At 45.3% G+C, this 26,353-nt stretch overlaps 1 protein-coding gene across 2 annotated transcripts in view; it reads right to left on the bottom strand.

Moving 5' to 3' along the window:
- Window positions 1-26,353, bottom strand: part of SYNPO2 (synaptopodin 2) — a 134,941-nt gene that overhangs the window by 19,815 nt on the left and 88,773 nt on the right. Inside the window, exons 2-4 of one of the 2 annotated variants that reach the window (XR_004425549.1) lie at window positions 11,377-11,528; window positions 6,687-7,498; window positions 1,355-4,251 (exon numbers count right to left, since the gene is read on the bottom strand). Coding sequence is in view for 1 of the 2 variants with exons in the window: in XM_033133685.1 (XP_032989576.1) it covers window positions 2,099-4,251; window positions 6,687-7,498; window positions 11,377-11,528 (3,117 nt within the window). In the remaining variant the exon portion in view is untranslated. The remainder of the gene's footprint in view (window positions 1-1,354; window positions 4,252-6,686; window positions 7,499-11,376; window positions 11,529-26,353) is intronic. The other variant, XM_033133685.1, reaches the window with a different exon arrangement.

The following is a 26,353-nucleotide window of genomic DNA, read 5'->3' as shown; positions in this document are numbered from 1 at the left end:
CCTGAACCGATGATCTCAGACTGATTACCTCGTGTGTTCCGAATCTTTCCTCTAATTCATGCCGTTCTCTGAATGCTATGTGAAGAATGCAAAGTTAGAATACAAATGATCTCCTTTCCTGCGTCACCTTTTTTGGTGGTTCTAGTAGAAAAGAAAGCAAAATGCACAGCATGCAACAGACTTCCTGTGTGTGGAAGGAGTCACACAAACGTAGGGTCACATAATGCAGAGGGGGCTTCTTCCTTTCTCCTGTGTTAATCATCCTAACTGACTTCCCAAAAAGGCAAGTAAGAGACCGAGCTACATACACCCTGTACTTCTCACCTCTAGGTTGACTGCCACCAAAGGCAATGGAAGGTTTCCCAGAGAAAAAGCAGAAGGATCAGCCCCACTGCTCGGCGGCTGGCTTCATTCTCCTCAGTGTGTGATGTCTTACAAAGACTTAGGCTTGCGGTTGTACAATATACGGAAAAATGGATACGCTCACAAAAAGGAAACGCAGATGTGCTGGGAACAGTGTAAGAGCATTATCAGAGAAATGACAGGTCAGAGCACCTCGTAGAGGCAGGAATTTAAAAAATACATTGAACAGATAAAGAAGAAAGTGATATTTTAATAGGATAGTGAAAAATATAGCAGGTGGACAGTGACAGCAGAAAAAGAACAGGAATACAGACATTTTCAGAGGATTGCAGTGGTACCATGTATCCTGAAACCAGGCAAGTTTTTATGAGAGGTCTTTAAAGGTATCTCCTGTGTGGAGGAGATGGTTTTCCCCTGATGTGGAGCTGCATGTCATCTTGAGCTGTCAAAAACGCTTCGTGTGCTCTACATTAACTCACATTGAATATTTTCCGTGGTTGGTGAGACTCAGACTTAAAATAGATATGAGGACAGTCTTCGGGTTTACGCTCAGTAACACTAATTCAGAGCCAGCTGGGTGATGGCATGCTGCGTGACCCGTCCACACTTACACGGTAACCTTGCCTGAATCCTTCTGGTCCATCAGACATAAGTAATAACGTCAAGGTGCGAGAATAGTGTTGCAAGGAACAGTGGGACAAGCAGTTGACAAAAGGCAAAAGAAACGCGAGAAAAACAAGTGTGTGCGGTCACTCAGAAAGGATGGTAACCATCGCGCTCTCCCGCTCTGGCCGCCACGCACACGCTCCGTCCCTCCTGCTTCAGTCAGGCCCTGTGCTCCATCACCCGCCGGCTTCCAAGGGAAAACCATGGTGGCACGGACCTCTACCTGCAGCCCCCCACCTTGCACACGCTGCTCCGCCGCCCTGTACCACCGCCTGCCTCAGCCGGGGAAACCACGTGCGCTTTCACGGGCCGCGGAGGTACTCACTCAGCTTCTCAAGTCACGGGAGGGCGTGGGCACCACTCTCTAGCGGGCATCCTCCTCACCCGGCCCGTGGACTTGAAAGAAGTCTTCTGAAATGAGCTCTTATTTGTCAGCCACCTGGCAAGGAACTGGATACATCCTAACTGCTCAGTAATCACCAATACCCTGTCTCTCACCGCCTTACTGACCTGCACGTGCCCCAATGCCCAGTGCCCCCCCCCACGTGTCACACGGCTGGCTGAGGTTGACAGACCAGAGCCATCCCTGTCCTCGATGAATTTCTTATCTCTCAACACTAGGAACAGAGATAAGGCGCTGCTTAAAAAGGAAATCTCAGTCAATTCACGACTTTGAGCCATTCTCCACAGGAGCACAGCTGTCCTGTTACGGAGGGCTGTGTCCTGAGCTCGGATTATGCTGATCACTGTCTCTCTCGTGGCTAACGCATAAGCCCTAGGTATCCTGCTTACCTACTACAACGGCACATGTCTACTTGGGGTGCCCCCGGAGTTTTTAAGTGAGCAAAGAAGATAAATACGGTTTAAATCGATCTGCGTTAGATTTAGACTCATTAAGAGTGTTAGGCTCCTTGGACCCCACTGACAAGTGACATGTGAAATAAGTAAGTGGAGGACTTGCTAGGCATTCTCGGGGACTCAGGTAACACTGCAAACAATTTGTTTCAAGCAAAGTGGACACCCGGCTTCCGCTACAAGATTACTCTTCCGCTATCGATGGTTTCCACACCTGAACTGCGACACCACTTTTCTTGGCCGAGAACTTCGGCCTTGGCGCCACAAAATACGCTGCCGAGGCTGACTCTTGCTTTGGCGAGCTGGGAATGCCCCCGGGCACTGGGGAGGCGCTGACCGGTGAGGTGGCCTCCGCGAAGAAGGCCGGCTGAGCGCTGTAGGCTGGCACCGAGTACACAGACGAGGCCCGCAGGCCGGTGGGCGAGCTGGCGTTCACGGCCCGGGGAGGAAGAGCTTGCTGCTTCATGGCCGGTACCGAGCTGACCTTAGCGGGTGACTTTTGGGGGAGGCCAGCCTTTGCATCTGGGGGTTGGAAAGTGAACAAGGACGCATTTAGCTGATAGGGCTGGTGCTTCATGACATCCAAAGCATTGAGGGGCTTCTTGCCCTTTTTCTTGCTGGTCTTGGAGGCCTGTGGCGCTGCCGGCTGGGACTTGATGGCGGCCGGTGGGTAGGACGGGGAGTGGATCGGGTTGTAGGCCAGGGGAGGCGGTGCTCGGACGTTGGAGGAGTACTTCCACGCAGCCGGGAGCGACGGCGTGGGGGACTGAGCGCGAGCGGCGTGGGCCTGCACCGTGTCCGAGTCCACCACGTACTTCTCCATCCGCGACTGCCTCTTAGCAAAGAGCTGGGCCCCTTTCCCGCGCATCCCCGGGAGCTCGTGGGACGGCCCCACCGCGGCAGCGTGCTCAGCGCCCACTGCTGGTGTGGGAGCCGTGGGCTTGGCTGTGGAGTTCAGACTGGCCACTGCTGCTTGTGGGCCTTTGAAGGGGCCAGCCAGGTTGAGGGCACTCGCGGGCCGGGCGGGAGAGTAAGAAGGCTGGGCTATTTTGATGGACGAGACCGCGGTGCCCTGCGCTGGGCCGGCCGTGGGGAAGGCAGGAGGCTGGGTGGGAGCCACTCCGGGCGACCAGACTGGAGAAACGGGAGTGACTGGCTGGGAGGACGAGGACTTCACGGCAGGTTTGGGAGCGACGGGAGGTGGTGTCTTTTGTTTGGCAGAGGGGCTTTGCATGAAATTACAGGCCTCTGCCCCTAGGCTGAGGTAGTCTTCCTCGGGGCCCGAGTCGCCGCCAGCTCCCGCGCCCCGTTTGCCCTCCGAGTTTTGGAGGAGCGACAGGAGCTCGGGATTGGGACTCACTTTGGGCTCCTTGAAGGTGAACATGGGCTTCGCCGTGCTTCTCCTCTTGGCCTCCTGCAGTATGCCTGTTCTTTTGGCCGGCACCGCGATCCTTTCATCTCGGGAGGCGATGCGCTCCGACGAGTCGTAGAAGGTCGGCGGGGACCACGGGGCGGGCTGCGGCCACGGCGGGGGCTGTGCGGGGCCGGCCACGGGGCTCGACGCCGCTCTGGCCAAGGCTTCCGGGGGCGGTGTGACCGCAGAGTAAGGCGGGGGCGCGGGAAAGTCGGCCATGGGGCTGGTCGCACCCCGGGGTGCGGAGAAGAGCGTGGCGGGCGGGTTCCCAGGCCCCGGGAAGGGTTTGGCCGTCCTGTTGGTGGGCGCCATCCTGCCGGCCTCCGCCGTCTCGGGCGCCGCCCTGAGGCCGTTGTGTTGGGGCGCGGGGCCGGGCCCCCGGCTCACCTCGACGGAGCTCCCGCGCGCCGAGTGCTGCGCCATCGGCGCCACCTGCTCCGCCCGCTGCGGGGAAGGCGCGGGGCCCAGGCCGCCCGCGCGCTCCTCCTCCTGGGCGCTGATCTGGTGCATCCGCTCCCTCCGCCGCGCGAACATGAGCGCCCCCTTGCCCGTGGTGTCCGGCAGCAGGTCCATCGTGTCCCCGCGGCCCAGTCTCCTCTCAATGTCCCCCAGTCCCGAATCCCAGTCGAAGCTCACCACGCGCGCGCTGTCGTCCGCGTCTGACGGCAGCTCCTCGTCTGCGTCCGATTCGCTGGCGCCCAGCAGAGCCTCCTCCCAGGCGTCGTCCCCGTCGCCGCCGTCGTCCTCGACCTCCGCGTCCCCCTGCCGCCCCAGCTGGCCCGTCCCGTAGCTGATGAGCGTGAACTTCCGTGCCCGCCGCCGCCGCTTCTTAAACATCAACACCCCCTTGGAATGGGGGTTGGGGGCGTCGGTCAGGAGCAGGGCGATGCTTTTGCATTTAGACTTGGCTTCTTTCACCTGCTTCTCGGAGAGGCTTTCACTCCTCCGGAGCCCTGGGGAGAGGACAGAGGCACACTGAGATGATGAGTTCAGGGGACACGGCACAGCCACTCGGAAATCCGCTCCCGGGGGGTACACGGCAGAACCGCGCGTACTGAAAACGGGGCGCTGCATGCTGAAGCCATCCAACCCACCTCTCTGCCTTTTCCTGGAAATGTGTCCTTGTGCAGTGATAACCTTGTGCAGTGACAACGACGCTCGGAACTCTAAAGAGCGTTGTTTTACTTGCTCACGCCAATCCATTTTTATGTGTGCTGATGTGAATATATGTTTCACGTTTCTGTATGGATCCTTATACTTAAACGATAAACACTGGCTAGTAAATCTCACTTAATAGGATGTAATCAAAACTAAAAAGGAAGTGATTTAAGGACATAATATTTTCAGGAAAAAAAACCGTTAAGACATATCTTGTACTTCCATAATTAAAAAGCAAAATGGCAATATAAAACTATTTCCAAGGTTTTTAAAAAAGTGTGTGTTTGAGGGCGGGGGACAAGAACATGTTATTTAGATTAATGTTTTAATGTAATGCCTTTAAATATTCATGTTTTCTTCTTCGTCTTTATTTTTACTTTGACTTGCCCCCAAAGTCTATGCATTCACAGAAACTGAACTAATATAAATTCAAAAATGACGTGAATAGTAATGGAAAGTAGTGAGTGAACAATTATTAATAATTCAGAATGCTAGACCATTGTGAATGAAAGAAACTTCAGCTACAAAGTTCTCTAGATGAATCTGGAATGCATTGCTGTTCTGCAAACATATGACTACTTTGGTTGCAGCAACAATAAGTGTAAATCTTGAGGAAATTTAAAAATTATATGATTGGTGAACCTTAAAACTGTGGATAAAAGCAGATGCAGAAATTAAGTCATTTAAAATGAGGTTTGACAGTTTAAAATAACAAAAAAAGTATATATTTAAATTAAAAATTTTATTGGTATAAAAATCAATTGATGGCAAATTAATTTATAGCATCAATTAATTATAATCATGTATTCAGTGATAATGAGCATGATTCACAAATAAGTTTTGACTCCTCAAAACAGTCAAATGGAAATTTCAGAAAAATTTTTGAATATTTTTATGATTGAAAAATTAGCTCTTTTTGTACTAAAAATCAGACTTAAAATGGTTAATTTTTAAAAAATAAAATAGAATCATAGTAAGTAGTTTTATGATGAAGTTACATATTTTCACTGGAAGTTAAATTTTGTTTAGGGAAAAACAGCAAAAAGTGTGGTTATCTTGTTATAATTTAGTAATTACAAGAAATGTGACTTTCTTGACTAGCGTTGCACAACTTACTGTGAAACTGACAGTCACAGTTGCACGCTTGCTGCTGACCTCACTGCCAATGTGAAGTATGTGAACCCCGCCTTGACACAGCCGTTTAAAATGCTATCAATGTGGAGAAGCCTACAGATGCATAAAGTATACGGAGCGACCAACAGCACTTGCCAATAGAGCTACAGATGGTTATGCTAAAAATATGCTTCGAACGGAATAAATGTCGGTTAGAAGACTTAATCTACTCCTTTGAATAACCAAGTTCACGACTGTTGTGTATCACTCACACATCCAAGTGCCTTTGAGGAGCTTCTACCTCCTCAAATGAAATTCCAAAAATTGTGGGGGGGAAAATGAAAGAAAATAGCAAAAAGCATAAAGCCTAACTGCCATTCTTACCATCATTCTTCTTTCTCTCATCACTCCTCTGGGTAAAACAAAACAAAACACTGTAAAAAGCCTTGCATTTAAGCTGGTTTTCTGCTCAGGGACATTTAAATGCCTCCTGGTGGCCCTGGCGACTGGCTGCTGTGTCTAGAAGGTAGATGAAACGCTGGGCAGTCTAGTGAAGACTGACAAGACGGATTGGATCATGTAACCGCTCGGTTTTCCACATGTGCTTGTCCATCAAGCCACTTCTGCAAGCATCATCAAGCTGCACAATGGTTTTTTTCAAAGTCAGGATCTGCTTTTAATGTCAGTGGTGGAGCCTGTATTTTACAGACGCCTGTGAGCAGCAGACTCAACAGTTTTTGACATTTAAACTCAGAGTCCACCTCACTTCAAATGCTCCCATATGCTGTTTAACATGAAATAATATTACCACGCTCTGAGACAAACCAAAAAGGCAACATGAAAAGTATTATTTTCTTTAACAGTTCCTGTGCCTTTGAGGACACAAGAAAGTGCATTAAAAACATTTAATTCTACTACCGAATTCAAACATATTGCTTCCAACTCAGCAATTGGTAATCTCCACAATCTCATGCTGTTTTGTGCATTAATAACTTTTAAAAAGCCAACGAAAGACATAAGGATAATCCTTTTTAAAGAAAACAGAAGAAAAGCCCACGCAGGCAGAGCAGCTCCAGATGCCCAGCCGGTGGCCCCCACCAGCCCCCGCAGGACTCACGTGCGTGGCGCGCTCTGTGCTTGTGCGGTCTGCTGGGATCCCTTTCCCAGCGTGGCTCTTCTCCCTGCTCGGTGCCTTCTGATGAGACGGCAAAGGAGACCAGAGAAGGAGGTGCTTCTGACGGCCCTCCTTCCCAGGGAGCATCCACACCCCCGCTTCCTGCCTGAAGCCTGCACCCTTCCGCCTTCTGCGTGTCAGAGCAGTCGAGGATCACCTCCACCCGGGGCAGCCCCGCGTCCCCGGCCTCCCTGGCTTGGAGCACTCTCAGCTCGTGGCCACTGGAGATCTGAATTATCTTGCTGGACCGCGGAGAGGGGTCCCCTTTGTCCTCAGTGGGGACTGAGTGTATGTGGACAGCCCTGCCCTGGTGTAAGTTAGGATCTGGGTCAGGAGACTTGAGTTGTTCCGCCCCCAGGAGAGCCACGGCAGGGGCTCTAGTGCCCTTGGGTCCCTCAGGGGAAAGGGACAGCTGTAGCTTAACCACAGGGCCTGGCTGCCCCACTGCTGCCTTCTCCCACAGGATGGCCTCCCCTGTCAAGTGTCCTCTTGGGGCGCCAGACATGTGAGGGACCACCTGGTAGCTCAGGACTGTTTCTTCTGTTTTGTTCCCAGAAAAACCAGGACCACTTCCTTGGTCCTCAGCAAGGGGGGCTCCACTCTTGATGGGGGTGCCGCAGGACTCTCTGTACTGGCATTTTGCGGCCGGTCGGATCTGCAGGGTGGTGCTTTCCATGCACCCCTCCTGGGGGAGATGCTCGTGGTTTTTGATTTCAGTTCCAGAGATCAAAGTCTCATTTATTCCACTGGAAGGTCTGCACACAGAAAAATCATTCCAGACAGTTAACTCAGAGCGCCTTACACCTGCCAAAGAACTTCCTGACATTTTTATGATGCATAATACATGATACAGTCACAGTGTTTCCTCCTAAATATCAGCTGCCACATGTTTGAAAACAAAAATTGGCGACATGTTCAGATAATTCTTTAAAGATCTCCCTAATAATTTTTCCTTTAAAGCAAAGTGAAAACACTTACAAATGATTATGAAACCTAAATCCAGCATAGGTTCAACTTTTATTTTATAAACGCACAGGTTACAGCGACATGATGCTCTTTATCTATAATCATGCAGCTGTTTTCCAAAAACTATCTTTGTTTCAATACGACAAAGCATTTCAATGACTAAGTTTAGGTCTGGACATTATAAAGTCACAGAAACATGCGCAGCAGCTCCAGAGTAATATTAATATACAGATAATTCAAGTAACCCTTTTAGAGACTGTGCTTTCTTGAATGGAATGAAATACAAGCTGTTTTCTAAGCTCCAGTGAGCATGTGTTTTGTAATAAGTGGACCCCAGCCCAGCACTCTTGTGTAAAGAGAGATCCTTTCCATGCCACAATGAATCATCGAGTCATGGAGTATTTATAATCCGAGACGTCTCCCCCTCTTCTGTTTGAACCTATCTCTTTGAGCATTTTCCTTAGAGTATCTCTAAGTCAAGCTGTTCCTCTGTCTCTCAGCTCAGGAGCCCAGGTCTCTACACCTCAGTCCTTTGATTTTCACCGGAACTTTCCCAGTTGCTTTTGCACATTTGGATTTGCAAGAAGCAATGTCAGTTTAAGGGTTAAATGACTTCTTGCTAAAACTCTAATTTAAACTCTAACTGCTTTTAGAAGAGAAGCGTCATTCACAGAACAGCTGTAGGAGATGCCTTTGTTTCTTACATTTGTAAGTTTTTTTCTTTTTCTTTTCTTTTTTTTTTTTAAGCAGCAATGGTGTCTGTCTGCCTCTCCCTCCCTCAGAATGCACCCTGACTAATGCAGGGTCATCAGTTAGAAGGAGTGAGCCCCTCCTTCTATTCTCAAGGGCATTTACCTTAGAAGTTATGTGGTCATGGAATTTCAGACTAACATTCAAAATAATTACTCCTAAGTTTGCTTTTGACTGCATTTAGCAAAACAAAACTAAACAAACAAATGAAATGCAGCTTTCTCTCAGTATGTAATCTGTAAAGCTTCCCAGTGATTCAAACAAACAACAAACAAACATTATAATACAGTGTTTTCAAAACATGATGACAGCAAATTAGATCTTTCTTATGTAGGAAATGATGAATACACTTAATAGGACTGAATTGGAGGGTACAAAAAGGTCAGAGAGTTTCAATGTAGGAAGGCCTCGGGAGGGGATAGATTAAATCACTTTGAATTGTGTTAGCAGTCAGTTATGAAACAGAGACGAGAGTCGTCTGAATTCATTCCAGCCTTACAGACTGTAATACGGGCAAATGGGTCAGATAAATGTTAACATTTACTGGTAGCCGAAGTAAAATGGATGCACAAGGATAAAAATCATGAAAACACCAGGGGTTAAAGCTTTATACCTTAAAATGCTCATTTCCATTCAGTCTACATAGGTGCTCAGGCCCGCGATTTATGCCTCCTGTGTAGGGAAGCTAAATGACACCCCAAAATGGTATGTGGATTATTTTATTTTTAAGAAGCAAAAGACTCGGGAAGAAACTTTGACCTTTCCCCTTAGTCCCTAAAAGAATTTAGACAGAGGACCTGTTCCCAGGACTCAGCCATCAGCAGAGATATATCTACAAAGAGCCTGGGTGGGCTGGGTGTGGTGGGCAGACTGGAGGAGCTTGGAGTCCTTTTTGTCCCACTGTCGCTGCAGGGCCCAGCAAACATTTATATGCCCAGCATATCTCAATCTCCACAGGAATGGCCCTCCTCTCTGGTGAAGTCCCAAACCACTACCTGGGCTCCTTAGCTCCAGGTGGCACCTAAGCCTCAGCTGCCTACCTTGCCCTCGGGCCCCCGTACATACCGACAGAATTAAATTTGGTTATTTTCTCCTGTTAATTTAATTTTCAGAGCAGCCAGAAGAACTTAGAAGGATCGACAAAAATTGTGTGTCTTCCTCCCTGACGCACAATTAAATAATTTTAAAAAAATTTAAGATAATAGAGACTTAATGATAAAGGAGTCTCTAAAGATAGTCTGACCCAGGTTTCTCTGGGTAAGAGTCCAGGAAAAGTAAACCATTTTCCTCTAGTGTAGAAGGCAGTTATATGAGTGAGAGAAGTATTTAATTCCAGGAAACAATGTTCAGATAGGCAGAGTGATGGTGATGATGGTGATGGTGACGATGACGATGGTGGTGGCCACGATGACGGTGAGATGGTTATGGTGATGGCTGCCTGTGGGCTGGTTTTGAGATTCCATTTTGAATCTCATCAATTAATTATTTGTTTTGTCAAAGTCAAAATACTTAAGAGAAAATAATAATAACCTTGATTCCAATTGTGCAAAGCAGCAGACAACTAGTCCACTTATTTCTGAAAGTAAATATGTACCTAAAACTCAGCTTTAAACCGCCAAGGTCTTTCCCAATGAGAGCCGTCGTAGTCAAAACAAGTACTGGTAGGGACTTCCCAGACCACAATGTGTTCCAAAGGAACGGGCCTCATTATCTCAGGAGAGACACTAAAAAGGGAATAAATTAGAAAAGTTCCCCACCCACTTTTGGATGTGATTAAACCTTTACAAAGTTGGAAGTGTTCGAATTGCTCTGAGATTTATGCACACTCATGACAAGCCCTGTGACTGCTCCTGGCAATATTCCTCTTAGGTTCCTTTTAAAAGCAAATGGCAGCTTTATAAATAAGTAGGATCCAGAGGGCTTAAACTCTGAACTTGATGGGTAAATTTTGAGGTGGGAGATTCTAGAGACAGTGCAAGATTTCTTTTATTTTCACAAGATTTTGGCCATAGTGAGTTCATCTTGGCATAGAAATGGAATCCTAATGCTGTATATAGTGTTTCTGTAAAGTTAGGGCCAAACCAGAAGGGCTTTGAGATTCTGTGAGAGGTCCTGGGACATCTCCCAGCAGGCTGCTCCCAGGAGCCCAGGGCTTTCCTTTCTGGACTCACTACCATGCGATGGTCCACTTCAGTTAGGATGGACTGGACTATGGGTTGCACACAGTAGAAATGCCGATGCTATAGTGTTTTGCGATTGTTCTCGTTGTTTTTTGTTTTTATGTTTAAAGTTGACTTCTGCATTTTTAAGCAATTTAGCAGGGAGCGTGGATTTGGAGATATCCAATTAACCAGTGACTTGCCCTGACAGGCCGAAACCTTGATTCTCACCACAAGCTTTTGCCCATACCCGAAAGCTGGTTTTACTGAAGGTCCTGGCAAGCAGAAACTGGCTGCCCTTAAGGATTTTCTGTTGTACTTGTTCTTTTCCTTCTCTTCAGCATTTTCTTTCTATAAGAAATCCTTGTACAATGCAATGGCTTAACATTTAAAGGTTTCTAATTTGTCTGTGAATCTGTGAATTAAATTTAGTGATCCTGACCCACCACAAAATCTTGACCTAGAAGGATTAGATTATGTGCAATATACTGAGCTGTCTAAGGAACTACTTTTAAATACCAAACTACTTTTACGTTCTCAACACAGTTCTTGAAACAAAGACTTTCAAGTTAATTCTCAATCAACCAGAAAATTCAGTGGATTAGAATCGCCACTTCTCCAACACTGTGGTGTTTCTGTTTACCTCTACTACCCTTCTACAGAGCACCCCGATTCCCCATAAATGACAAATTATATGCATAACAGAAGCTCTAACCAGTCCCATCTCGCTCCAGGAGAAAGCATGTAAAGTTCTGTACCGTTTGATGAGCATTTGCAGGGAGTCCGTCACGCTCTCCATGAGCTCGATGACCTGGGGGTAGGTGAGATCTGCGCACGGGTTGCCGTTGATGGAAACCACTTCATCGCCCTCACAGAGCCCAGACCCAGAGGCTTTGCTCTGGCTTCGGATCTGAGTGGAGGAAAAAGAAGGCAACAGTTAGCATCACATAACCTGTGAAAACCATGCCACCGTCGCCAAGAAACTTGAACTTGGGTAAGGTGAATGGATCTGCAGACGGTAAAGTCAGCCCTGATTTTATATTCACCTGTTGACCTGGAAGACCCCCTTCCACACTTTCACCCCCTCACACGCACTGTGTATTATGTATCACAAAGTCAACACCGAATGGACAGAGTTGTAAGGGAGCAGAAAAGGAGGGGGTTTCTATGGTGGAGGAAAGAGAATATAAGATACAAAGAATAGAGAAGAATGAGGGAAGTAGTGTGCTTAAATTGAATATACATTGAAAACAATTATGTCACACTGTGAAGTTTGATCCCAATCACGAAATGATTCTCATATTAAAATAAATTTTAAAATCCTTTCCCATTGCTAAGGTGGCTGGAACACTGCATGTAAGGAGGAGATGTAGGGCGGGAGGGCTGTTTAAGGTGAGAGCGGTACAGCTGAATGAACTCCAGAACGCGATCCCAGCGTAACAGGGAAATTAGGCAGCCAGGGTATTCAAATTATGTCAAAGGGAGAAATCCTTCTTTGAAATCAACTAGTCAAGATTTGGTACTAAGCAGACTTTAGCAAAAAAGAAAGAAAAAGAGATTATTTTGCAAAAAATCAAAACAGCCCTGCTCTAAGGATGCCTCATGTTCTAGCACAGAACGACATAGAACAAGAACTAAATGAAAACCTGGAGGAGAACCTTCAGACCCTGGGAGAAGAGAACCACGGAGGAGCAGGCCCTCGCGCGAGTCCCACGCTCCTGAGTGACAAGTGGCTGGAGGTCTGTGTCCCTTTGGGTCATCCCAGGGTAACCGCCGCTGCTCATCCCTCGTCCACTCTCCCCAGCTCTGCTTCGTGCCAGCGCGGGGACCTGCCTTTGCACGCTGGCTCCTGGCGGGGTTTGGTCAACAGGAACCCCTCCACGCCGTAAGAGATCAGAGACAGGGCACCGTGAGGTGAGGCACATGCTGTCCCTGCTGCACCCCCTGGGCCAGGGGTTGGCAATGGCTGTGTCCCCCCACTAGACAGTCACAGCTCCTGCCTGGCTGCCCACCTGCGGGCCTTAACTTTTGTCACGTTCCAACCCCCCACACACACACATGTCCCCGCATATTCAGGCCTCAGGGTAGTAACAGCTTCTGCCCTTAATCTCCCAGCGTCCTCCTCGTTGGCGCTAAGGCTGCCCTTAGTCCCTGCACTATGTTGTCTTTAATTACGCCTTTGAACCTGGCAGCTACTTCCTGCTGGGACCCTGAGTGATACTAAGGGGTTTAGGTTTCATTTTATAATGTGAGTTTAATAGTTCTCAACGAACTGTTATCATCTATGATGAACTATGTCGTGATCATAAAATCTCGAGTTTAAGAACCCCTCATGATCCCCCTCTAGATACTTTCTACCAAGGTGATCCCTCCCTGACCATTAAAATGAAGGGTCTGAAGTCAAAACCAGGGGAGCAGCTCATTTTTGATTGGCTATGAAACACATTTCAATGCACCTCTAACAACTGCCCACTAATGGTCTTAAATGATAATAATATGTTGCCTGATACAGATTTAAAGTTTGTATCTCCAAGGGCATTACATTTTAAATGAAACTCTTGAAAGCAAAAGAAGACCTTTAAGTGCCAAAGCAATGATGCTATTGAAATTTGAAGTGATTCAGTTAATTTTGTTCTGGAAGGCTCCATCCTTTTATTGTCATAAATTATGATCTATAGAAGCCCTACCACTTTTCTGATAAATCAATCTCCTTTTATTTTGGAAGAACATACTCATTTATTGCAAAAATTAAATGGACTCTGTATTTCCAAGGCTATCAGGAAGCAACAAAAGCACTAAGAAAGAGAGTATTCACCTAGTTTTGAAAAATACCTATTTAACTGTGAAGTATATTTGTTTTGTTTTGTCTTGCATGAAATTATTAAAATAAAGATTCATGAATAAAGATTCATTAAAATAAAGATTCATTAATAAGTCGAGGATAAAACAGCATCCAACAATGAAAACATTTAAGTTAGGGTTAGAGTTATTTGTTTAGATTTCTTTCGTTTAATTTTTTTTTTCTGAAATATGATTAGTGGATAATGAAGCTTATTTTTGAAGCATAAATCCATTCATTCAATGGAGCCAAATGTACTGGAATAGTGACAGAAAATTCATCCTTTGGGGGGCCAAAGAGGTTTTATGTGGAGGAAACAGGTGTCGCCAAGGCCCGACCTCTGTGGGGGCGGGGGTTTCCCTGTATCACCAATAAGTTGTGTGGATTTTAAGCAGCTTCATGCGTTTGCGGAGCAAGAGGAAGATGTGGTCCTTGGAAAATAAAAACATCCCCAATCTAACAGCTGTCCATCATCCCAATGTGTGTGGGCTGACGACGGGAAGAGTGCAGTTGGTCATCATGCCTGCCCAGGAAGCTTGTGATGGCAGGACCAGGTGGGGACCAGCCCTGCGGGAGTCAGCGCCCCTTGGCAACATTCTGAGGCCGACAGGCAGGACTGTCTGCCCTATGGGTCTTGCTGACGACCTTCTGCGTCTGAGCAGCAGGAAAAGCTTTTCCCTCAAGAATCATGTTAACCATGGTGATACTTTCGTTGCCACAAAGGTTTTTCGGATGGACTCCTCTGTGTCCATTTTTATTCGGATTACTAAGCCAGGGAGTGTATGACAGAGACTATTACGTATAAGCATATCCCTCGCAATCACCAGCTTCACCAGTATGGTTCTGCTCATCGGTGTGGTAGGAAGAATAAACACTTATTAGTGTACAAAAGATCTTTCCCTTACATCATATATAATTATGTATGCTTATAATTTGTATAATTATGCATTATACATGTGAGTAAAAATTCTAACTCCTAAAAATATTCTTAATTGTGAAAGTGAGACACACTGCCAGTCATAAGAGTGAGTGTGGACGTAAAAATCATTAGTATTGACAGGCCCGAGTCTCTCTCAGTGAATGTATCCACAGTCTTCTCCGTAGGCCGTTAGTCCTGTATTCCTAAACCACGTCATTGTCAGAAAGGACCTCAGCTCTGAAGGAAGCAGGCCTGGTGTGGCTCCAAAGCTGGCTCTCTGAATTTAGGTCAGTGACATTCTGCCTTTGAGATTTAGTTTCTAAAACGCGAAACAGAGCTCATAGAGCTGACCTCTCTAGATGGATAACGGGGATTGGAGGGAACACGTGTTCTGTTCCATGGCACACATCCGCTCACACAGGAAGGGACGCCGTCTGGGTGACAGTCTGTTGGCTTCCCACACACACGAAAGGAACGAGAAAAGATGTGAAATGTTGGTACTTTGTCTGCAAGATGTTTGAAAATATCTGAATTTGTTGTCAGTTTTTAGCCAGGTAGTTGGCATTATTTCCTCCTAATCTAAGATAACGTTTTGTCTGTCTTTTCCTCATTAAGTACGCATTTCATAACTGAAAGATGGAAGAAGTCAGGCTGTTTATTATGTTTCCCGGCAGAAATAATAATACAAATATTTAAACACTGGTGGCTTGTTTTTATTGAGCACCTACTATGCTAAGCCCTTTGCATCCTTACATCATTTACCTCTAGCAAACCCAATGAGAGGTGTAAATGCACTCCCACGTGTATATGTTCAGATGGACTGCCATCACCTTACTTTATAGATGATATAGATTAGGACACTGAGACTCAGGAAAGTCAGGTACTTTGCCTAAAAGGACACAACGAGGACCAGAATTTGAACCCAGAGATCTGAGTACAGAGCTTGGGTTTTGAACCACTACATACATTCCTCCGTAGTCAGCAGTCTCAATTCTCTACCATGAAACTTGGAGTGAAGAGAGAGGAGCCTCGAGTGGCGATTGGCAGAGACGGTGAACTAAGTCAGGGAGGAAATGGAAGGGGTAAGCTGAGGTGACAAAAACGTGCCTGCTCTGTCCTTAAACCAGGTTTTGTTTTATTGTGTTTTTCTTCTTCCTCCTCCTCTTTTATTATTTTAAGAGATATATGTTAAACATGCTTTAAAGATTGGAAAATAGTCAATATTATGACCCAATATGTTACAAATTCAAGATCAAGTATGAGTGTCTTTCGCCGACTGTGACTCCATACAACATACATCTGTGGACGTGCCGTGTCATTCCTTTGCTTTGAGGACATTCCCCTAGAGGCCTCACTCTACAGCTCATATGTCAGATAGACGAGTGAGCCTCTACCCATACAATACTCTCCTCCCTTTCAGCGTCTCTCAGTTTAATCAGGCCCCATAACTAAGAGAGACACTAGTCCCATAAATATTCACCCAATACTGTGTTCTATTGCTTCCAGCTTCTTGGTCCCTGACAGGGAAGATTTATTTTACTGCAACCAAGTAAAAATGGAAAGTTAAGGCTTCCCTGGGAAATTTAACATTATTTTTATTTCGTATTATAGAATAAATCTAAGAAGAGTGTCAGCTATGCTAAGTTAGTTTTATGAATAAACAATTTCCTGGCAAAATGAAAAAACAAGTTCCTTTTTCTATTCTCTTATTATCACTTCATTTCCAAATCATCGAGAACTGGATAGAAAGCAAGTATCAAATTTGAGTTTTCACAGAACTTTGTACTTCTACTATTTTGTGTTGTGTGCGTGCCATGTCAATATTGTCAGCTTCCTGTTGGTGAAACTACGTCTTGTCTCATAGGCTGTATTTTCATGTATAACTTGCCGGTGAGTCATCTTGGAAGATGTCGGAGTAAGTGGTAGAACCAAGACAATATCCTCCTTAAATTCCACTACTCTACCCATTAAAATATATGAAAAAGAAAATCAGCATAAATCTAGCCTACTGCATGTCAGGCTATTCTTTAATCCATAGAAGGAAGTCTTGGGGCCCAGGGATAACTAAGAGAGGATGAGAAAGATGACCTCAGACAGCAAGTACAAGGTTTAGAGGTCAAGACATTTTGATGGAAGCTGCAAAGCAGTCTGTGATCTAACAGCTCTTTCTGAAGACCCGGCCCTTCCTCAGTTTCCCACTTCAGGCCTTTGGCAAAACTGCCCACAGACATCTGATACAGGATTTAATCAGTGTCCCCTCTCCCCAGCTGGCTCAGACACCGAAGCCCCAGGTAGGTAGGTCTGTATTCCTCTAATCCGAGAGATGGTTAGGCACAGCAGAGCAATGACGTCGGAAGCCACCGTGTGACAAATGAGTAACTATCCCCTTCGGACGGCTTGCTTCCAGATTCTGCCGTCCAACCTCACTTCTTGACGGGGTTTCCCAGCACCAGAGCTGAGCCCACAAGTTGTGGGGAATTCATGTTTACAGTGACACAGTGTTTTGGGGAATCAATTGCAAATAGCTGTATTACAGTTTCAGGGGGACAGGGCGAAAGCAAATGACAAGGACCAGAATCCAATGGAATAATAAGAAGAATAACCTTTAAAGGACAATCTTTACAGTAGGAAGCAAAAGGCCTCCCGCACTTGAGTGCAGAAATTCAAACACTAAACTGGAAAGAAAAGACGTGAGAGAATATCTAGAACATCGGATAAGAAGAAACGTGATGAACAACTGAGGAAACCGACAGTCGGTGGCTGAGCGGACTGGGTTGCTCAGCTTTTGCTCCAGGCCCCCTCTGGTGTTGCAGGGGCCCGTGGTTGAGCCTCGGGGTGGGAGACAGTTCCAGCACAGCAAGTGCAGCTGCGGGAAGCCTGTGTTTGGCGCTGACTCACGTGGAGCGAGGCCTGTGCCCGTGGGGTGTCCACCTTGCTGGTGGAGTGTGAGAGGTGATGTCACTCTGCACACAGCAGTGCCCCTGCTGTGACGGCTCCCCCATCCCAGACCCATAAGGTGTGAAACCCGAGAGCCAGCGCTGGCCTGTGGTCCTGACTCCCAGCTTCCAGTCCCCTGGGTAGCCAGTGGTTTGAAGTCATTCCTGGAGGCCCTGCCTCAAACCTGCCCTTCCAGATCTTTCAACAATTCTATAAGTACTTACTAAATCCCTTTCTGACCAAAATAACTCGAGAGGTTTCTATTTTCTGCAAATGAGCCCTGAGCTTGTTCTGACTAATAGAAGTAAGGGCAAACGCAGACGGTAAAGAGGAGGGGAAGCTATGTCTCAAGTACAGGAAAGAAGAAAAACAGGTGGATGCAGGTATTTCAGGACAGATTGGAGTGACAGAGCAGGAGCTCACACCAGGTAAATGGTATGAGGTCACCATCTCCAAGAACAAAGGAGGAAGGGTCGAGGGACATGAAAACCTGAGGACAGCAAAGGAAGTTTGGAAAAGCCATTGTAGAGAACAAACGGGGAAAGCAACGTGAGAGAAACAATAGCTTTGTGAGGAACTTATAAGGAATAAGGTGAGATGCTTATCAACATGCACAGCTATCTTAGACAAATCCTCTAAAGGACAGTAGATACTTCTGGAAAGGACACCAGTCTTTTCCCCACGAAAGCACTGATGAGTGTGTAAAGAAGCAAATAAGGAATACAATTATACAAATTTTTTGTCTGGAACATGAATACAACTGAAACGGTATATGCAAGTTGGATCACGGTGCAAATGCAGGTAGATGTTCTGAAGTAGGACTTTTCGGACAGTCCATCCTCGGTACCTCAGTTCAAGTTCAGTAGGTTGTCCTCATGTTGAGTTTGGGGTCGAAGACTGCGAACATTTCTGCCCTGGTCACTAGCACACATCGGATACTTGGCAAAACGTTTCCCTTTGGGATGACTGGCTTTATTCTTAGGGACCAAGTGGCCATAAAAGTAAAAAGCATTCCCGGTAGCCCGCTTGGAGAGATTCCCAGAGTAAATAACTGTCTCTGAGAGGAATGGGGCCGCATACTGAAGAATGCGCATAGCAATGTGATTCCACGGGTGGGAACTGTGACACCGGGTAACTGCTCAGAGCTGTTATAAAGCAGCCTCTGTGAAGCTAGACACCCCAGTACAAATATGGAATGGTATTCTCTGCTCTCTCCCTCCTAAGAATGTAAACATCCCAGCTCTTTCAGAAAAGCTCTGATGGACCACAGCCGATGTGGGACATGGCCCTGTCTGCTTTCTCTTGGATTAAATTGTGAAGGATTGCACAGAGGCTTGTGAACTACACGCAGATTCATTTTATAAACATTTATACGGACTACGAGAAAATGCTTTAAAAGGACTCATTAAAAACACACGTAAAATCAAAAAGTTGGATAACTAAGTAGTCGGTCTGACCAGGGCTACTCAGAAAAGAGAGAATTTGGGTTTTTCAAACCTCAGAGTGTTTATTAAGGGCACACACAACTTTTAAGCCACATCATTATTAGACTGCGATGCCTCATCTGAGAAGAATGTAGTTGTCCAAACAACCTGTAGGAAACTCAACAGTCTTTTGAGTGGTCAAAATACAGTAAGAAATAAAGTTCACTGTAACGTCCATACATCACTGTCAGTGTCTGGGACCCTTTCTCAGTCTTTCTGCCCAATTTCACACAATTCTAATAAGCTTTTTTGATTTGGGTTTACAGAAAATTAGAAATGGAGAGGCAAACATGCATCCTGTGCAAAGGAAGATGTTATCGTTAATACAATGACAAAACAAGGGGGTAAAAGCCAAAAACTTAAAAACACATGAAAATCTTACAAAAAGAAAAAAAAGGACTCAGACTACTGGAGTCATTTAATGAAAGTACAAAAAACTCTCACATGCTCAATGGTACCTAATGCCTCTATTGCATTCAAGTAAGATAATGGGTATTCATCATAATTATGCCAAGTCATTTATAACATTTCAGTCATCTTTAGTAGACGGAGTCGATGCAGGAAAACAGGTGACACCTTTCTGAAGAAACCAACCCAAACAGGTACAACAGAAACGTGCTGTCTGGAGATGGCCCTGGACCCCAGGCAGCATTACCACATTAATAAAGAAAGGGGACCGGATTAGAATTCATCGTTTGAGGTCCTAAAGACTTTGCTTGTATTGGTGGTTTTAGTGAAATTGTTTAGTGTCAGACACTGACGATGCCTCACGTATCTAGAAAATGTATCTGCCTGAATGCCCTGTTTTCCACAGCTCTAGACATCAGAAGTTTTACTTCATTCGACTACACTGGATGAAGCACTTTCCTTTCCCAAGTTGTTCATCCATAAAACTATAGGTAAAGAAGACAGACATGAAGTGAAAATGTCCTCCAAATGAAAAGAGTACAGACTTTTTAAAAAAAATGTGTAAGTTCATTCTTTTGCTCTGGACTTGAAATTATGAGCAAACTGGAAATCTTATCTTACTTCTGTACTAACTCATGTGACAAGGCCTTTAAGTTGTCAGGAATCATTTTCCTTTTCAGAAGAATGAAGGAATTTCTTCTATTCCTAATTCTATGCTTTGTTAAACCGTAACACACACACACACACACACACACACACACACACACACACACTCGATACATCCTGGTACTTCCATTTGGGAAAGAATTATATAAAAATTTTGTTGAGGTTTTAATTAAAGAAGTGTGAACTGTACAAATTTATAAATATTTTGCATAGTTTTAATCCAAGAAAGTTAAGTTGACAGCACTGAACATTTACTGCCTGTAGTAGGGCACTGGGGGAAGAGACAATGCCACTACTATCTTCACATAACGGGGTAATTGCCACTCCCCCAGCCACAGGACATGTTGAAAGATCTGATTACAAAAAGGAGCCAATTAGCTGGTACAGGGGCCAGGAAAAGTTAATCAAGGACCACGTCCTTTCCTTTCAGGGAAGGGCCAGTTTCAACGATCCCCTCCAAAGCTTTAGTTAACTGGAACTTCACTTCGGCCATCACCAGTATTTAAGAGTGTGTGACCTAACGCGCAACTCTCAAATGTTTTGGTCTTCAGACCCATTTACACTCCTAAAAATGATTGAGAATTGTAAAAATATTTTGTTCTTGTGGATTCTCGCAATCGGGATTTACCCAGTTGGAAATAAAAAGTGAGAAAACATTTAAAATTTTTCTTCATTAATTAAACTTAAAATAACTGGTATGTTAACACACATACTATATTTTATAGGAATAATAATCATGTTTTCTAAAACTAAGCTAATTTAGTGAGAATAGTAGTGACATTGTTTCCCATTTTTGTAAATGTCTTTAATGTCTGAGTTTGAGAGAAGACAGCTGGATCCTCACATGTGATTTTGCCTTCACTCTGTTGTTACATTATTGATTGACGTGCATGGAGATCTAGCTTTGCAAAGATACACAGTTGGAAAAGGTGGGGGGGGGTGTAGTCTTTTCAGATAATTTTGGACATTTTCTTTGATACTAAATCAGACTCAACAAGTGGTAGTTTTTAACATTGTCATATGGAATCTGAAACCATAGCGATGAACTTTTCATACCTGGTTACATGAAAACCCATTAGTCTGTTTTGCACTTGGAATGGATCTTCTATCCATGCATGATTCTGCCACATCAAGCATTGGTCATTTGGGAAATGCTGATTCACTGAGTTACACAGATTTCCCAAATGCTGACGTATTTCCTTATACAAGATACCAAGTCACTCCTTTGTATGGTCAGTGACCTCATCAGAGAAGTCTTTAGCATTGGGAAGCTCTCAAAATTCAAGGTGGCAGATGAAACTTTCTCATTGTCCCTTGAAAGCTCAAACACTGTCAGTTGTCTTCCTTGACATGACAGGCTTACTTTGCTCATTTACTAGAAAATGTCGGCTGAATACCCAAATATGAATGACTGCAGTTTATCTGTCAGTTATTCTTCAAAGTAAAAATGATGTTCCATGAAAAAATGGCTAGTTGAGCTTGTAATTCAAACAACTGTACAAATGCTGCCTCAACACGAACATCATACTTCGTATTCAAAGTGCTTATATTATATGTATTTTCAATTTGTCACACAGACTATTAAAAAGACGTGTACTTGAGAATTAATAAAACGTAAACTTTTATTGTTTCATCAAGGTCATCCTTATGTGGAACCAGCACTTGCTTCCTCAACCAAATGGTGACAGTGAGGAACGCAGTGAAGCCTCGTACCTGTGGGTGTCGCTGCCTCCGTGCTAAGTACAAGTGGTCTCACTCACCTTGGCTTTTGCGCCATGAGTGCAAATGTCCACCTGGTGAAAAAGACAATGTCTTAGTCTTATTATGAAAAACATTTTGACTTCATGGGCCGCCTCGAAAGTATCTCAGAGACCCCGCAAGGTCTGCAGACCACACTTTGAGAACTGCTCGTCTAGAGAGGAAGGATATGTGATAAGCATTGTTGGCATCTTGAGATCTGAGTTGGAGAAAAGGGAATTCCATGAAAGGTAATGCAGGGTTGAATGGAAGTGAAGTCCAGCCGAGAAGAAAGGCTGACAGAAACCAGGAACAGTGTGCTGGAAGAATGTGCCTGAACCAACTGTGAATTCAGACTAAAGGTCACTCTGTGGTTCTGGGGAAGTGGAGGAGCAAATAGTTTCAGCCCAGCTCTGGAGGTTCAAAGCCTATCCTCTGTGGAGAGGACAGACAAAGGGAAAAAGAAAATCTTCCCTGGGCTAGAATGTCAAGGTTGCTTTGGAAATAGCGCCTTGAAACTTTGATTCAGTCTCCAAACTTCTGGCTAGTTGAAATTCACTGAGAGCTGTGATTGCAATACAAAATTTTTACAACCTAAGCATATATTGCATGTAGTAGGCAAGCAATAAATATGTGCTAAATAAATGACAATATGAGTAAATTTAATTTTACCTAAATGTCTGTCTCAACTTTCCTCAGTACCTGGGAAGCTACTCCAAAACCTATTATATTCTATTTATTCTTTCTTCATGGTCTCTTTCAGGTATGAGATCACTACAAATGTCCTGTGTGATCAACAGGAAATCCCCAGGGTACTTGTGGACAGGAACTGGTCCTACTGAATATGGGACATCAGAGAGAACTGAGTTCCCGGCCGTGACTCGATGAGCAGCTCTGCGGCTGCTCCTGCCAATCACTGCATGTCACCACCACTCCTCTGGCCCCACGGGAGGTCAGGTCACAAGGCACCGGGTAAAAGTGGAAAAGCTTTACTAAGTATGGACGTGGAGTTCAGGGAGACAAGCACACGTGTGGAAGCGGCGCGAGGTGCTCCCTCCCACAGGTGCTGCCACTGTCCATAGGTGCTGGGTCAGCCTTGGCAGGTCGGTGCGAGCTGAGCTGGGCTGCGGAGGGAGTTCCAAATCCTGGACTTCAAGAAGAGAAATCAGGTCTTGCCAAGTGCCCTCTGTGTCCGTGTAAGTGTTCTGTTGATGCGTTTTAAAGCTGGTCACGCTCCCTTTGGGGATTGACTAACACATCTCCTATTTATTTCTGATTGAGGAGAGTCTGCATGAATGTCATCATCTTGCCAAAAAGTCTGGGGCCAGACCCAGCCAAGGAGAGCCTCGCAGAGGCAGGCGAGAACCCCCAGCTCTTCTCTCTGCTTACCTCCCCGGAGGCCTCGTCACATTTAGTAAGGAAAGGAGTTGGAGCCTGAGGCTTTGCTTTTGTTGCCTCGCGATTAATCAGTTAAGTAAGTAATAATACTACATATTTACTGATTACCTTCTCTGTGATGGCAGTGTGGAACTCTGAAGTACAGTGGTGAATGCTGCCCGCCAGAGCTTTATTCTAGATAGAGAAGTTAAGGAGATAAGAGAAACCCAATATGATGACTGCTGATTAGAGTTCACATGGGATGCAGTGGGAGCACGGACTAGGGCCTTCCAGGCACGGAGTCTTGGAGGACGTGAGGTTTCCTACAGAACAAGTCAATGGTAGACACATGAGGAGGGGGCCGGGGGTGTCCGAGATGCAAAGGCCTGGGACCCGCACGCCGCGGGGGCTCAGTCAGTGCTTGTTGGATGAATACCCTTCCACAACACAATGCTGCCTCTCATTAATTCTCCAGAATCTACAGAGTGTCTCAGAATGAAGGCCTGCTCTCTAACCTACTAGAAAAATCCCATCTTTGCTATTCAAAGTGAGGTTCTCACAGACCAGCAGCACTGAAATCACCTGGGGGGCTTGTCAGAATCCCAAAATCCCACCCCTGGCCCAGATGAATCAACATCTACATTTCAAGCCTCTGCCCCACTCCCCCCATGACGCGTTTACACGTAGGGTTTGAGACTGTGTAGTGCAGTCCCACTAACTAGGAGTGAGCGGCCTTCTAGGTCAGCAGGCATAACCTTTGGTGAACTTCAGACTCTGGCAGGGCTTTCAAAATGCAGAAACCCAGCACTCTGTCCCATCCTCCACAGTGGGGGGTGGGGGCCTGCCCATCTGCCTTTTTAACGCGTCCCAGGGCACCCCGAGGCCTATTCTTTAACACAGCTCACTGTTATTTTGTACAAAATACTTAGGGAAATATGACTGGGCCAACCATCTCCGTGTGTGTGTGTGTGTGTGTGTGTGTGTGTGTGTGTCTCACACAAATAGGCAGATCTTTACGAGGGGACTTTCTTGCCAGCGATCATGTTATCAACTCTGTTAAGCTGCCATACTTTTAAGGAGTAAGTACATAAATAACCATACTTTTCAAGGAGACCGGAAGATGAGTTAATGATCATTACTTAAGGTTTTTTGCATGTTCTTTTATTTTAACTATATAACTTTTATTGTTCTGAAAACAAAGATGGCCCCAAACCAAGACTTGCTGGATTAGGAGTGGCAAACATAAGTAAGCTGTAGAGACCACTTACACGGTAAAACTACAACCTACATTTTTATCCCAATGCAGATCGTGCAGGCAAGTAACTAGCTCTAAACAATATTTTGTGTAGCCTCCAGCTATACAAAACGCTCCAAGTACCACCTAAGTGTATAGTACAAATATAACGACACATCCAAATTCTGATTTAACTTCACTCTAATTCTCATTCTCTGGCTGGTTGCAAAATTAAAATGCTGAAGTCAAAGGATTTCCATTTGTTCTTGATTTTCATTTGAAACTACATATGATGAAATTTCAATTTCCTCTCTGTTATTACATAAACCTGAAGCAAAGAAATGGAATTACCAAGTGCTTGTTTTATAAGAAAAATAATCTCCACATTAATTAAATTAGTTGTGCATAATATGGCATCGTCGAATACTTGAAGGAAATGGAACAGTCAAATGGCAGATAAATATAGTGAAGTATTTTAATGAGTTGAAGTTAGTATGTAAACATTTGCTATAACTCAAGCAAATATGCAACAACCTATTTAAATTATGCTTTTAAAGAACAAAAAAAGCATATTGATTTCTTGAGACAAGGACTTTCCTAATTTTACAAATTGTTTGTAAAAGAAAATTTAAGCAAAATTGAGCCTCCTCTTCCTATGAAACAATTTGGCCACAGCAGAGGACCCCAGTGCTCTTAGCTGAAGGAAAAGCAGTTTCTACCTTTGGCTGTAGCTGCTATAAAAATAAAATATTACAAGTATCATAAAGAAAATAGAAAGTAAGCAAACAGCGTGCTCCTTTGGGAATCACCTAAATGTCAATCCATTATTTTATATACAGCTATTAGTGACTCACTAAGTTCTTTGTTAGTTTCTCCTTTGATGCTGGCATTTTTGGTGGGATAAGTACTTCAGATTGTGAGTCTGTCCTTTTCGCCCCCAAATGCATTCCCTTGTTCTCCTTGTACGACTGCCTAAGAACTCCGCGGTCACCTGGTTTCCTCCGGGAAGCTGCACGGCTTCCGCGAGCATTCCTGGTGCGCACGGCCAGCAGGCAGTCCTGGGTTTCAGATACTGGAGCTTTCTTCACAGCCAGGAGTTTCTTTGATGTTTGGGTTGTTGAACACAGATTTACTGAACAATCCGTATTCTAGTAAAAGACCTACACAATGAGCGGTCTGATTCCCTCTTGAACAACTTTTTAATCGGAATCTCCCTTTGTCTTCATCTATTGCCAAGTATAAAAAAACGGCGACCGTTAGGATGCCAACTTGCACACCTTCAGGTCAGTCTTACCTCCAACTTTCCTCCTGTCTCCCGCTGACAGTGTCAGGTGGGCGTGGCCTGAGCGCCCCTCCCCCCCCAGCTCACAGCTTCCTGTCACTAAGGAAGTGACATCGTTACGTCCCGGTGCCCCGGGGCCGCCGGGGCCGCCACACCAGCTGGCCTCTGTAGACACGCAGCGACCAGGGCATCCATCCTTTACTATCAAACAATGTATTCTCTTCGTAGAATACAGCGTAGTTATTGAATGCTCCAATTGGATACAAGGGCTCCCAGACGAGGTTGGTAGTAATGTTATTTCAAAACGATTATTTAGTAGTTCTCAGCAATGCTATCTGCACAAAGGTAGATATTAATTTGCCATTTTAAAACTTTCCTTGCTCATAGAGAAAGGTAATTCTTAGCAATTCTTACGACAGGTAGACCTGGGAATGCTGACGCCTAAGCCAGGAATGGAGACAGCTAACAAGCAACACAGTCTGCTCTGCAGCATTCCCTAAGGACTGAGGAATTTATGGGAACAGTTCCCTCTGCAAGTAAGGGTGAGGATAGCATTAAAACAGGAAGACTAGTTGAAAGTCTATTTAGGGAGACATTAGAACCCTCAACACCGTTTCCTGCTCCCCCAGCCAAGCGAATGTTCTTCACCCCATAGGACACCAGGCACAGCTGAGGTGGGTGCGCCATATGGAAAATAGGGCCCCCAGTGAAAGGTGAACTACTGGACCTTGAGGCACACCCTCCTGTCTGGGCTTCCAGAATTCTGGCAGCAGGACTTCTTCCCTTCTGGAAGGAGACTGGAAGAGTCTGATGAGCCAGTCAATAAAAATAGTGGTATTATGGGGCGGCTGG

This window comes from Rhinolophus ferrumequinum, chromosome 18, assembly GCF_004115265.2.
Source record: "Rhinolophus ferrumequinum isolate MPI-CBG mRhiFer1 chromosome 18, mRhiFer1_v1.p, whole genome shotgun sequence".
NCBI classification, from domain to species: Eukaryota; Metazoa; Chordata; class Mammalia; order Chiroptera; family Rhinolophidae; genus Rhinolophus; species Rhinolophus ferrumequinum.
This window is presented reverse-complemented; position numbering and strand designations above follow the sequence as displayed.